The sequence below is a fragment of the Zootoca vivipara genome, chromosome 13, assembly GCF_965207765.1.
Source record: "Zootoca vivipara chromosome 13, rZooViv2.hap1.1, whole genome shotgun sequence".
Classification (NCBI taxonomy): Eukaryota; Metazoa; Chordata; class Lepidosauria; order Squamata; family Lacertidae; genus Zootoca; species Zootoca vivipara.
In genome coordinates this window covers 45,694,765-45,707,599 of record NC_142596.1, presented here as the reverse complement: position 1 = coordinate 45,707,599, position 12,835 = coordinate 45,694,765, and the positions used below count along the sequence as shown (strand labels likewise).

Here is a 12,835-nt window from a genome sequence, read left to right as displayed (position 1 = left end):
CCCGTATCTCTTCAGCTGGTTCTGCCATGGCTGCGGCGGCTGGGCCGGCCTTGCTGGACGTGCCGCCTCAGGGTGAGGGGAAAGGCAGGGGTAGGCGGTGGGGGGGGTGCTCTTCTCCGGCTTCCACTAACGCGGGGCCTTCTCTTTCCTTTCGCCTCTCCCAGAATGCCCAGGCACCGGCAGCGACCAGGCGGGCAAGGCCGCGGCCTGCCAGGGGTGCCCCAACCAGGGCGTGTGCTCCTCCGGGGGGCCCGTGGGACCCGACCCAGGTAAGGATCGCATGGAACCGTGGAGTTGGGAGGGGGCCCGGGGGGCCATCTAGTCCAACCCCTTTGCAACGAAGGAGCCTGGTATGTTTAGCCTGGAAAGGAGTGGGCTGAGAGGAGATAGGAGAACCCGCTTCCAATATCTCAAGGGCTGCCCCACGGAAGACAGGGCAGGCTCGTTTTCTCCTGCTCCGGAGGGTAGGACTTGAACCCATGGCGACAAGAAAGGAGGCTAAGGCTCAACATCTTTCTGGCAGTAAGAGCTGTTTTGGCAGGGGAACAGTCTCCCTCGGGAGGTGGTGGGCTCTCCTTCCTTGGAGAGCGTTTTAAGCAGAGGTTGGATGGCCGTCTGTCATGGAGGCTTTAGCTGAGATGGACTGGATGACCCTTGGGGGTACATTCTAACTCTGTGATTCTATGATTATACAGTGCAGGAATCTCAACTAAAACATATAATCTCAAGCGGGGGGGGGGGTACTGCCAGGCTGCTTCAGACGCAGGTTTTCTAAATTCCCTTCCTAATAAACCTCCCTCCCTCCCCTATTTTCTAAAAAGAAGCACAAATGTTGTAACCTTTTCTCATAGGAGAGCCACACTATCCCACTTGGATCATGTACTTCTTCATACAGCACTTAGTCAGGGGTGGTGGCCACCAACTAGAGTACTAGACAGATTCATGGAGGAGGATAAGGTTATCAGTGGGCGCAGCCTCAGGGGTTGGACGCACTGGTCCTTCTCGACTGTACTTGCTGAAGTCCACAGGAGGGTGAAGGAGAGTGCCGTTGTGCCTGAATCCTGCTTGCTAGCTTCCCATTTTGTGAGAGCAGAATGCTGGATTAGATGGGCCATTGGCCTGATCCAGCAGGCTCTTAATGTTCTTGTTTTGGTTTCCCTTTTCTGATCTCCCCCCCCCCCCATTGTGCAAATGTGGCAATGGGCAAAGCTTCACCTGCTGACTTTATTTGGTACCCCATGACTTGTACAGGCATCTATTAGAGCTGTAGCATTATGAATATCTTTTAGCAGAAATTAATCTGCAAAGCTGGTTAGGTAGTTGATAGAGCTCCCTAGGAAATCAGCACCTTCATGCTGCATGAGGGAATAGATTCTGTTTAGAATGGCATCCTTCCCACACGAATTCTGTGCTTTGCCTTTTTTCTGCCTAAGCTATTGAGGAAATCAAGGAGAAAATGAAAGCTGTGAAACACAAACTGCTGGTGTTGTCTGGGAAAGGAGGCGTAGGGAAGAGCACATTCAGTGCTCACTTGGCGCATGGCTTGGCTGAAGATGAAACCAAACAGGTGAGTGTGATCCTGTTTATACCTTTTGTTTGTTTTTGAAGCCCATATTGTTCAATTGCAAATGGTGACAAAGGAGACCATTCATCTCTAAATATTGACATGGTTGCAATAAGTGATTTAAATAAAAGTAGTTTCAGAAATAATGTAGCTTCGGTTTAAAATGGACAAATATTGTATTTTTCTAGGGCGAAACTATTTATTTTTTATTTTGTTTAAATATATTTGTTGATTTTTGCAACAACACAACATAGAAAAAACAGAACAAAAACATAATACGTACACAACATAACAAAATATCAACATTACAACAAAAACAACAATATTTCCAATTTTATATCACGTATCTTTGTCGACTTCCTCCATTCCCTCCCAACTGCGTTTCTTTATATCACTTCCTTAGTAATGCGAAACAATTTATTATGTTGTTTTATAATTCATTTGTTTTGTGTTGCACAGGGCATAGTATACAGTTCTCCCAACCCCTTTTTAAAATCCTCACAACAACCTTGTGAGAGGGCTTAAGCTGAGGGGGTATTACTAGCCCCTAGTGCAGTGTTTCTCAACCTTTTTTGGGCCACGGCACACTTGTTCCGTGAAAAAAATCACGAGGCACACCACCATTAAAAAAGTTTAAAAATTTAACTCTGTGCCGCCCTATATTATAATTATGACTGTAAGAAACACTTGCCAAATATTGCTTTCCGGCGGGTCAGCGCTGTGTATTGGCGGCCGCCAGGCTCGTTTGCACTGAGCTTTGGGAAAGAGGAGGAGAAATATTGCTTTCCGGCAGGTCAGTGCTGGTTATTGGCAGCCGCCAGGCTCGTTTGCACTGAGCTTTGGGAAAGAGGAGGAGAAATATTGCTTTCTGGCGGGTCAGTGCTGGTCATTGGCGGCCGCCAGGCATGTGACAATGCAAATCGCCCTTCTCGTCGCCGCACGTCGCGGCACACCAGCCAGCTAGTGTGCCGCGGAACAGCGGTTGAGAAACGCTGCCCTAGTGAGCCTCACAGTTGAGTGGTGGTTTGAAATATCCCCATTCCTAATTAATGCTCCAACCACTACTCTACCCTGGTTCTTAAATAGTTCATTTTGCTAATAGCGATAATGGATGTACCTGTAGGAACTAATGGAAAATATTCCAGAAAGTAGATGAAGAGTGAGCCTTTATTCATATGTTGTATTAAGAATATTGCACATGTTTTTCCTTGTCCTATTTATGTGATATGACAGCCAAACATAACTTTGGAAAGTAGACACAGGTGTTAGGAACTTTTGGCCCTCCAGATGTTCCTGAACTACAGGATGTTACTGAACTACAGTTCCTATCCTCCCTAGTCATTGGCCGTGCTTGCTGGGACTCCTGGGCGTTGTAGTTCTGCAACATCTGGGGGGCTAGAGTATATTCACCTCTAGTATACATTTTTGAAAAAAGTTTACAGCCTTTGAATAACTACCAATTAACTGCATGCATGTGTGTTTGTGTAATCTTACCCGGATGAAGAGCATATCTCTGTCTACTCACATATACTACACTGAAATCAATGGATCAAATAAACATGCAGTGCTACCTCGGGTTAAGTACTTAATTGGTTCTGAGGTGCTATTCGCACCCCAAAAAGTACTTAATCTGAGCAGCGATAGTGTGCGAAGCACCGATAGAGCGCTTCTGCGCCTGCGCGAACCACACAGATCGCTTCTGCACATGCGCGCGCGGCGGAACCCGGAAGTAAACACTTCTGGATCCACTGAGTACTTAAACTGAAAGTACTCAAACTGAAGCGGACTTAACCCGAGGTATGACTGCACTTGGAACTGGACTTCACATCGCTTCGCTATAATTCACTTTGATATTCCTAGTGTTTGGAATTTTTCATGTATACCAGGGATGGGTAACCTTTGGTCCTCCAGATATTGGGCCCCCAACTCCCCATCAGCCACAGCCAGCATGGCCAGTGGGGCAGGGATGATGGGAGTTGACTGAATAGCATCTGGAGAGCCACAGATTCTCTATTCCGGATACGTAATCATGGCAAGGTCATGCTTCAAGTGCCGGGCCTTAAGTTGCCAGAAATGGCACCATCCGTCACAAGAGGGAAATGCCAGCAGGCTTGGGGGAGTCCCTAGGTTTGCAGTACAAAAAATATTTTGGGGGGGAAAGACCTAAAGGGGGGGTTACCTCAAAACAGCCCAATGAACATACTTAGTGATCACAGTGTGCTGACTTACTGCTGGGGAGAAGGGGACAAAAATGTCTGGTGGAGGGTGTTTAGTAACTTGGAACAGGGCACGACCGTCCACAGCTCTGAAAAACCCTGGGCAGACATGCAACGTTTTGTTGCAAGTCATGCTTGCACACTTCTAACTTCCCCTTCCTCAACTTGCTCCCAACTCCCTCCAGGTTGCCGTGCTGGACATTGACATCTGTGGTCCATCCATCCCTAAAATCATGGGCCTGGAAGGGGAACAGGTATGATATGACTTCATAAATGGAAGAAAACACTGTGGGACCACCGCCATGTCTGATCTGCCTGGTCAGATGTTTCTTTAGGGTTTTGTTAGACTTGGAAGTGCGTCTGCCCTGTAGCTGTCTTCGGGAATAGGTACCGCTGCAGCAGGAAGGTAAACAGTGTTTCCATGCACTCTGGCACTCCTCATTCTGTTCTGTTGCACCAGAAGCGGTTTAGTCATGCTGGCCACATGACCCGGAAGGCTGTCTGTGGACAAACGCCAGCTCCCTCGGCCTGAAACAAGATGAGCGCCACACTCCATAGTTGCTTTTGACTGGACTTAACCATCTAGGGGTCCTTAAAGGTAAAGGGACCCCTGACCATTAGGTCCAGTCGTGACCGACACTGGGGTTGCGGCGCTAATCTCGCTCTATTGGCTGAGGGAGCCAGCGTACAGCTTCCAGGTCATGTGGCCAGCATGACAAAGCTGCTTCTGGTGAACCAGAGCAGCACACGGAAACGCCGCTTACCTTTCCATTTATCTACTTGCCCTTTGACGTGCTTTTGAACTGCTAGGTAAATTTATAAGCCAAGATTTGGGCTGAATGAGCATAGGGTTCCCTTTCAGCTTTGCTTCAATGGTTCTTTCAGCAGGGAACAGCTGCTTAGACTGCACAAAATTGGTGATAAACCACTACCATTTAGCTTCTGTTAAAATGCTCGAAAATGAAAAATGACTTGGGAGGAGTCTTGATGAGTCTCTGTGCAGGGTTTGGCTCACCAGGAGCCTTTGTTAGAATGAAAAAATGTGGTTTATGTGTGGGGGGGAGTAGTATGTGTTTATGTTACTAGGGTTGTCTACACGTAGTGTCTCTACCCTGTTTATGAACAGGTGCTGCAGTCTCTGGCTCTCTTTTTCTCTGCAAAATATATTGTGTTGCAAAGATCCAGGCCTGGAGCGAGCCTCAGGGAGTTTACATGTTAAGTTCTGTATTACCACCTACCTTTTTTCCAGTAACGTTTTAAAAACTCCCTGTCACTTGCAAATTGTGAGCAGCAGCAGGGTATTGAGGTTCTTATTAGATAACTGGTGTGCTTGTTCTATGCATACTAGCCCTTGACCTAAGTTTGTGCTGGTGGGGGGAGGCCAGAGGTAGACGAGGACGAGGACAATTGGGGATGGGAGCCAAAAGGGATTTATTTTTATAAAAGTATTTCCAACTGGCTTAATAGTTTTTTAAAAAACAAACAAACTCCGTGAGCTGTATGTACAATATGGAAACAATAGCAATTAAAATAAATAAACAGCCTAAAACTAATAAAACAATATAAAAGCAAGTAAAACAAATTTAAGGGGGCCTACACACATAAGAAAGGGTCCAGTCTTATAGTCAGGGATAGCCTGGGCAAAAAGTCTTTACAAGACATCTCCAGCAACTGCTTCAGGTTCGGCAGAGGGAAGGGCATTCCACGGAACAGGGTAATAGCAGAGAATGCCACTAGAGCAGGCATCCCCAAACTTCGGCCCTCCAGATGTTTTGGACTACAATTCCCATCTTCCCCGACCACTGGTCCTGTTAGCTAGGGATCAAGGGAGTTGTAGGCCAAAACATCTGGAGGGCCGCAGTTTGGGGGTGCCTGCACTAGGGGCTTCACCACCCTATGGTATTCTGTAGGATATGGTGCCACAAATAGAATTTGCCCAGCTGATCTGACAGGTGTATACAGCAGCAGGCAATCTTTCATGTAACCTGCTAAAAGTGGTTAAGGGGTTTATGTTTTAACAACATGGCCTTGAATTTAGCCCAGTAGCTGATGGGCAACCAGCGCTGTCCCCTCCGTAGCTGTGGAGTGTGTGTGTGTGTGTGTGTGTGTGTGTACGTGCTCCATTCAGAAAAAAACTGCAGCATTCTGCACCAGCTGCAGCTTCTGGACCAGTCCCAAGGGAAGCCCCACGTAGAGTGCTTTAGACTACAGTCACGAGGTTCCCAATCCAGGCAGAGCTGTGGTAAAGCCCTCTGCAAACAGTCTGTCCAGACACCTGGGAAAAGCAATGTGTCCCACTCTTGGCAGCCCACTTCGTGGGGAGAGGGAGGGAGTAAAAAGGGGTGGCCCCACCCATTGGTGCTATTATTTGTTTATTTGATTTCTCTACCTCCCTTCGTCTCAGAATCACAGGGCAGTTTACAGTATAAAAACAGGAAAAAGAAATGCATACCAAAATAACAAAAGCAACATAATCCATGCACACCCACAGTTACTTTGCTAGTTTTGCCTCCACCCAACACTCATACAGCCCCTAATGGAATGCAGCCTTTGAAAGAAACCTGCTCCCCAGACATACACTAACATAAAATGTTTACTTTTTCAGGTTCACCAAAGTGGTTCTGGATGGTCTCCAGTGGTGAGTTGTTGTTTTTTAAAAAAAATCATGTGAATACTCTTCCTGGTTCATGGAGGCAATGATAATGGCACCTTTCCAAAAAGAGAGAGCGAGAGAGAGTGTTGGGGGTGGGCAGGGGAAATAATCTTGTTATGTGCAGTGCCTCATCTGTGTTGGAATGTATTTTGATGCTGAACTTCCTGAAGCTGCCTACTGGCTGGTTGTATGCCAAGTGATTTGCATCAGGAAAACTAGGCTGGGTACCAGAAAGTTCAAGTTTTCACTTTGTTTATACACACACAGACATCTGTGCTAGAAGTGGTAAGACAACCACAGCTGCTTGTTGAGTTTATTTAATCTACACTGTCTGTTTTGCCAAACATGTATGTTCTTTTGCTTGTAGTACGTTGAAGAAAACTTAGGAGTCATGTCGGTGGGATTCTTACTCGGCAGCCCTGATGATGCTGTTATATGGAGAGGACCAAAAAAAAATGGTTTGTATCTCACAATGATCTGTACCAACACAGACTTGCCTCATAGAATGCAAGGGATTGAAGTTCAATTAGCTCTGTGCTTATTTTTTAAAGCCTTAGTTCATAACATTTTAAGTTACTTTCACTGTTTGATAGGAACTGGCAACATTTCTGGTGCTTTGCTTGCAGGCTGGTCACACAGAAAAGAAAGGAAGAGGGATTGTGAAGCTGCAATGTAGAGTCACACTTGATAAAATATGACTTCTGTCAGCTCATGGTAGGGATGAGTTGGGGCTAATAGCATTGTGGCTTTAAGGGTATTTTTTATTTCTTTTAATTTATGAATAGCATATCTCGAGAGAGGCTTTCAACAGAGTTCACAAGGTAGCTGACACACACAAAAAAGTTTTAAAACCAACCAAAACATCTTCAAACTAGAAATCAAAGTAACTTAAGTAACAGTTGCATTATCTATTCTAGGAAGTAAAAAAACACTAACCCTGTTTCAAAATTCAGCATTTTCTATGCATTGGGTTTCAGCTCCACCAATTACGAGCTGAGAACCTGCATCATCTGGCTTTGTCTGTTTGCTTACGCACATTGCTCCAGTGCTTCTTAAACCACTCCAGAAACCGGGGGGGGGGGGGGGGAGAGATCAGATGTTGTTTCCAGACCACCTTAAGTATGCTTGTCAGAATGGAACTGTGTAGAGTTCTAAGTTCAGTTCCCTCCCCCACTTCTCTTTTTTTGCTAGTGCATGTTACACATGCTTTTAGACCTCTAACGGAGACAGCAAACACCTCTGAGACACGATTCTCATTTGAGCCATAGAAATGTTGGCAGCTGCGATACAGTTTCAGGGGGCTAAATATAAACACCCAACTTTAATCATGCATGTTATGTTTCCAGGAATGATTAAGCAGTTTCTCCGCGATGTGGACTGGGGTGAAGTCGACTACCTTATTGTAGATACACCTCCAGGAACATCGGATGAGCACTTATCTATAGTACAGTACCTCAGTGCCGCCAACATAGACGGGGCAGTGGTAATCACCACCCCTCAGGTAAGGTACACAACTTTAGGGGTTAAAACTCAGAGATTTAGCTGAGTAGGAGACTCACGGCGCATTCAAACTTCCTATGCCCAGCAAGTGTGGGTCTGAGTGGTTTCCCACTTGTCCCAGGCATGGATCTGAGTGGTTTTGCCTTTGCCCCAATGCTTTTCCCCTGGAAAACACACTCTTTAGCGCTAAATCGGAACCAACAGCAATCTGCAGAAAACCCAGTTGCCATTTGTTCCAATTCAGCGATAAAGATTGGGCTTCCCCAGGGGGAAAGCAGTGGGGCAAATACAGGTGGGGATAAGCCCTAACTAAATGACTTTTGCTCAGCTCCACCTGTCTCATTTTCTTTTTCTTTTTTGGAAACTTCAGTAGGAGGGAATGCTTTGATTTCACTGTGTAAAAACTGGGTGTCAGACCCAGATTGAATTCGTATAGTAACTAGTTCTCTAGTTCAATATAAAAATAAGGTTAGGATTTCTGTCAGAACAAGACACCTAGAATACAATAAAAATGTTAAAACAGTGCAAAAGGTGGGAGCATAATGGGAGGGAGGGCGGGCTTGCTCTTCTGCCAGCGAGAGCCAGTGTGGTGGTGTGGTTAAGAGTGGTAGACTCGTAATCTGGGGAACCGGGTTCATGTCTCCGCTCCTCCACATGCAGCTGCTGGGTGACCTTGAGCTAGTCACACTTCTTTGAAGTCTCTCAGCCCCACTCACCTCACAGAGTGTTTATGGTGGGGGAGGAAGGGAAAGGAGAATGTTAGCCGCTTTGAGACTCCTTAAGGGTAGTGATAAAGCGAGATATCAAATTCCAACTCTTCTTCTTCTTCTGCCGACTGCGCTGTAGGAGCCAGGTGCAGTCGGGTTTTATATGTTGCTGGCGGACCGGAGTGGAAGCATCCGGCTCACAGTCTACCAGCGAGGGTACTCCCACTAGTGGGCCCCTAATTGGCACGTTCTAATTGAAGGATTTGGGCAGGCAATCCTGCCCTGCCCTGCAGCCAGCCGGATTCTAAGTGGCTGGGCTGGGGGTGGCGGCTATTTTGGCTGCTGGGGATGGCGGCTGACCAACGAGGGGCGACAAGCACCGCCCACCCAGAAAGAGGGTAACCAGCCATTCTCTAATCTCAAATACTGCTTTAAACCAAGAATGGGAGGAGTTGTGCCCCCCCCCGTGCTGTTTGTGCTCTAACTCCCATCAGCCGCAGCTGACATGGCCAGAGGTCAGGGGTGGTGGGATTTGTAGTCCAGCAAAATCTGGAGAATATTGGCGATGACGGGACTTAACAGTTTCGCAACAACCGGACGACTTCAGACTCCCATCCCTGCTCTCAGCGCAGAGCTGTCACAACTAATAGCGTAGTCCTAACCAATATGCTCTGTTGAATGCATTGGGGCTTGTGGGTAAACAGATTGCAGCCTGAGTTTATCCAAGGGGAGGCTGTAGGGCAATTGCCCTCTGGGAAAAGGGCTTTAGGACAGACTTCACATGTCCCTATGGTAAGAGAAGGCTCAGCTTTGTCATTTGGCTCCCCTTTAGTTGTGCAAAAAGGGCCTTTCAACGAGCTGTACAGCATCCCTGCGAAATAGGCTCTGCTGTCTCATTATAATAAAGGGGGGAGTATCAAACAGATCTGGGGAACCTGAATCAACATTCTGTTGGGTTACTGTTCTGTTTTTAAATAGGAAGTTGCTCTTCAGGACGTTCGGAAAGAGATAAACTTCTGCCGTAAGGTGAAGCTGCCAATCATAGGAGTAGTTGAAAATATGAGTGGCTTTATTTGCCCGAAATGTAAGGTAATATTTCTTGCATACATTTAAGCATGAGAATTATTCTTGCTCTACCGGGTGGTGCTGTGGGTTAAACCAGTGAGCCTAGGGCTTGCCAATCAGAAGGTCGGCGGTTCGAATCCCCGCGGCGGGGTGAGGTCCTGTTGCTCAGTCCCAGCTCCTTTCAACCTAGCAGTTCAAAAGCACATCAGAGTGCAAGTATAAATAGTTACCACTACAGTGGGAAGGTAAATGGCGTTTCCGTGTGCTGCTCTGGTTCGCCAGAAGCAGCTTTGTCATGCTAGTCACATGACCTGGAAGCTGTACGCTGGCTCCCTCGGCCAATGACGCGAGATGAGCGCCGCAACTCCAGAGTCGGTCATGACTGGACCTAAAGGTCAGGGGGCCCTTTACCTTTACCGGGTCGTTAAGCATCAGAAGAATGTCTCCCTTAAGCTGTTTTGATGAGATGCTACCCTGCATTTTCCCCAGCTTTATCGCGACTGTCACACAAATTATTGGTGTTATTCATTCACAATACCTTCCACATTCTGACAGGATTTGGATCCATATTCCCCAGGAGTTTTGCGGCCCCTGCTCAAGGCTCATTGAGGCAAACTTGAGTTGGCCCCTAATACCAAGGATGTTTCAAGATATGCCCCCGTTTCTGTCTGGCTGAGCACTTTGAGTGGCAGGACTGCAGCCCTATCGATGTTGGAGTGGGAAGTGTTAGGAAGACAGGAAGCTGCCTTATACGGAGTCAGATCATTGGCCCGTCTAACTCAGTATTGAGGATTATAATCCAGATGGATTTGAAGTGTATTAGGCATTATAAGACTCACATCTGCTGACCGAAAGCTTACAACCAATCTCTCTTTTTCTTTCTTTTTGTATCTGCTGGGTTCATGTTTAATGGCATCTTCATTTTACAGAACGAGTCGCAGATATTCCCCCCGACAACTGGTGGCGCAGAGGCCATGTGCCACAGTTTGAACGTGCCTCTCCTGGGCAAGGTGCCTCTGGACCCACAAATAGGTAATGCCACACATTGAAGCACCGTCCGAGCTTGCTCACAGTCTCACAGTCTCGTTATGCTGAATATATTCAGTGGGATTTAAGTTGCATGCAAACAAACAGTGCATATCTCTTTATTGCAGGGATAGGGAACCAGTGGCCCTCCAGAAATTATCAGGCTCCGGTTCCCATAAGGCCGAACCCACATGGGCAGGGGTCTCAGGGAATTGTAGTTTAATGGGTCTGGCAGTAGCAGCCGGCATAGAGTTAGCAGCTGTAAGTGGGGCGAGAGGCTGAATTATGCCACTTACTATCATACAGTGGGAAACAATTTTCCAGCTACATCTGGAAGTCTTTCAAATTTCCCATCCCTCTTGTGCTGGGTTCTTTGCAACAAAAATGCAAGTGTGGGGTGGGAGAAAGACTGTATTGAGCTAAACACTGCCATCCGTCTTTGTGTCCTTTGTTTGACTGGGGTCTGCTTGTGTCTTCCGCCGGGCTAGGAAAAAGCTGTGATGCGGGACACTCGTTCTTTTCCGAGGTACCGAATTCTCCAGCTACGTTATCCTACAGGAGCATCATCCAGAGTGAGTACAGTATCCCAGAAAGAGGCTGCAACCGAGAAACTTTTGCACTCCTCCATATTTTTAAGGTGCCCCCACAAGCGACTCTTGGTAGCTCCAAATGGATGCTTTCCATGTTTACCATGATGGGCCCAGCCAGCCAAGTCTGCTGCTGAAAGCATATGAATGGCTGGGAGCTCTCGTTCTTTTCTAATGGCATGTCTAGGATTCTGTGCACAACAAGAACTAGAAGTGACTCATACCTAGCCTGAAAGGTGTTAAACACCTAACCGAGTAAGTCACAAGTTACTAGGTTTTCAGTTCTAGATCTGATTCCCAGATCTGATTCCCCGCTGCCAGTTCCTAATTAAAATGTCCCCACTTTGAGAACTAAAGAGGCATACTTGGGACCCTCGTACCTACGGGACCGCCTCTCCTGGTATGCCCCGTGGAGGATCTTAAGGTCCACAAATAACAATATTTCGGAGATCCCAAGCCATAAGGTGGCTAGATTGGCCTCAACTAGGGCCAGGGCCTTTTCAGTGCTGGCCCCGACTTGGTGGAACGCTCTCTCACAGGAGACCAGGGCCCTGCGGGATTTGTCATCTTTCCGCAGGGCCTGCAAGACGGAGCTGTTCCACCTGGCCTTTGGGCTGGACTCAGTCTGACCACTATGTTTTTCCTCCCTTATGGTTTTGATTTGGGCCATTTTAAAATGAGACTGCAATTTTAAAAAAAAAAAATTAAATCTGGGTTGTATTTTAATCCACATTTTAATCGATTGTTTTTCTTTCTTTTACATTTTGTTGTGATCTTGTTGATGTCAGTCGCCCTGAGCCCGGCTCTCGCTGGGGAGGGCGGGGTATAAATAAAAATTTATTATTATTATTATTATTGATAATATTATTATTATACTTCACCTTGTGAAAATTCATACTTCTGTTTCAAAATGAGCTGACATCAGTGGAGGCAGCTCTCCCATGACGGAAGGTGACTGCTGCAGTGAACTCTGCAGCTAAGGATGGGCAGAGTGAAGGGGTACATTAATGCTGGGGCCCAGGAAATTCTCCAGGGCAAATCCTCCAATGACCACAGCTCCACTTCTGGTCAAACACGGCTTGCGGTGGAGAACGCCCAGTGAATTGTGCTGCATGCACTGAGAGGTGTGTGTTTGCATTTCCAGCCTCCAGGCCAAAAACCTGAGGCAGCATTTTGATGCATCTTGCATTGTGTCTTTCTGCAGGAATCCAAGACTTCTGTAGCCACAACCACCCGCAGGAAGAAAAAAATACCTGAACAGCAAACTTTGGAAGGGTCCATAGGAAAGCGTTGATCGCCTTGAGCCTGTCTGTATAGGAATATATAAAGCCTTTGTTTTGCAAGCAAATAAAAAAAATTTGAGTAATGTCCTGGCTTTAGTCGACTTTTCCTCCCTGTCTCCTCCCTTTTGGACAGCGGCACAGCATGCCTGTTTCAGAACGTATACACATGTTGCAAGTCTGCTTCTGATTGCTAGATGAGCCTTAAGGGCTGTTGCCTTCATCAACAAAGTCCTT

General features: G+C 46.8%; 1 protein-coding gene across 1 annotated transcript; it reads left to right on the top strand.

The window, feature by feature from the left end:
- Positions 1 to 12,684, top strand: NUBP1 (NUBP iron-sulfur cluster assembly factor 1, cytosolic). The gene is made up of 11 exons (XM_035131491.3): positions 1 to 72; positions 165 to 269; positions 1,434 to 1,567; positions 3,966 to 4,034; positions 6,386 to 6,418; positions 6,801 to 6,891; positions 7,780 to 7,934; positions 9,619 to 9,729; positions 10,635 to 10,737; positions 11,220 to 11,303; positions 12,523 to 12,684. Exons 1-11 carry the CDS (start codon positions 27 to 29, stop codon positions 12,573 to 12,575), a joined length of 984 nt encoding a protein of 327 aa, XP_034987382.1. The 5' UTR covers positions 1 to 26; the 3' UTR covers positions 12,576 to 12,684.
- Positions 12,685 to 12,835: the final 151 nt, after the last annotated feature.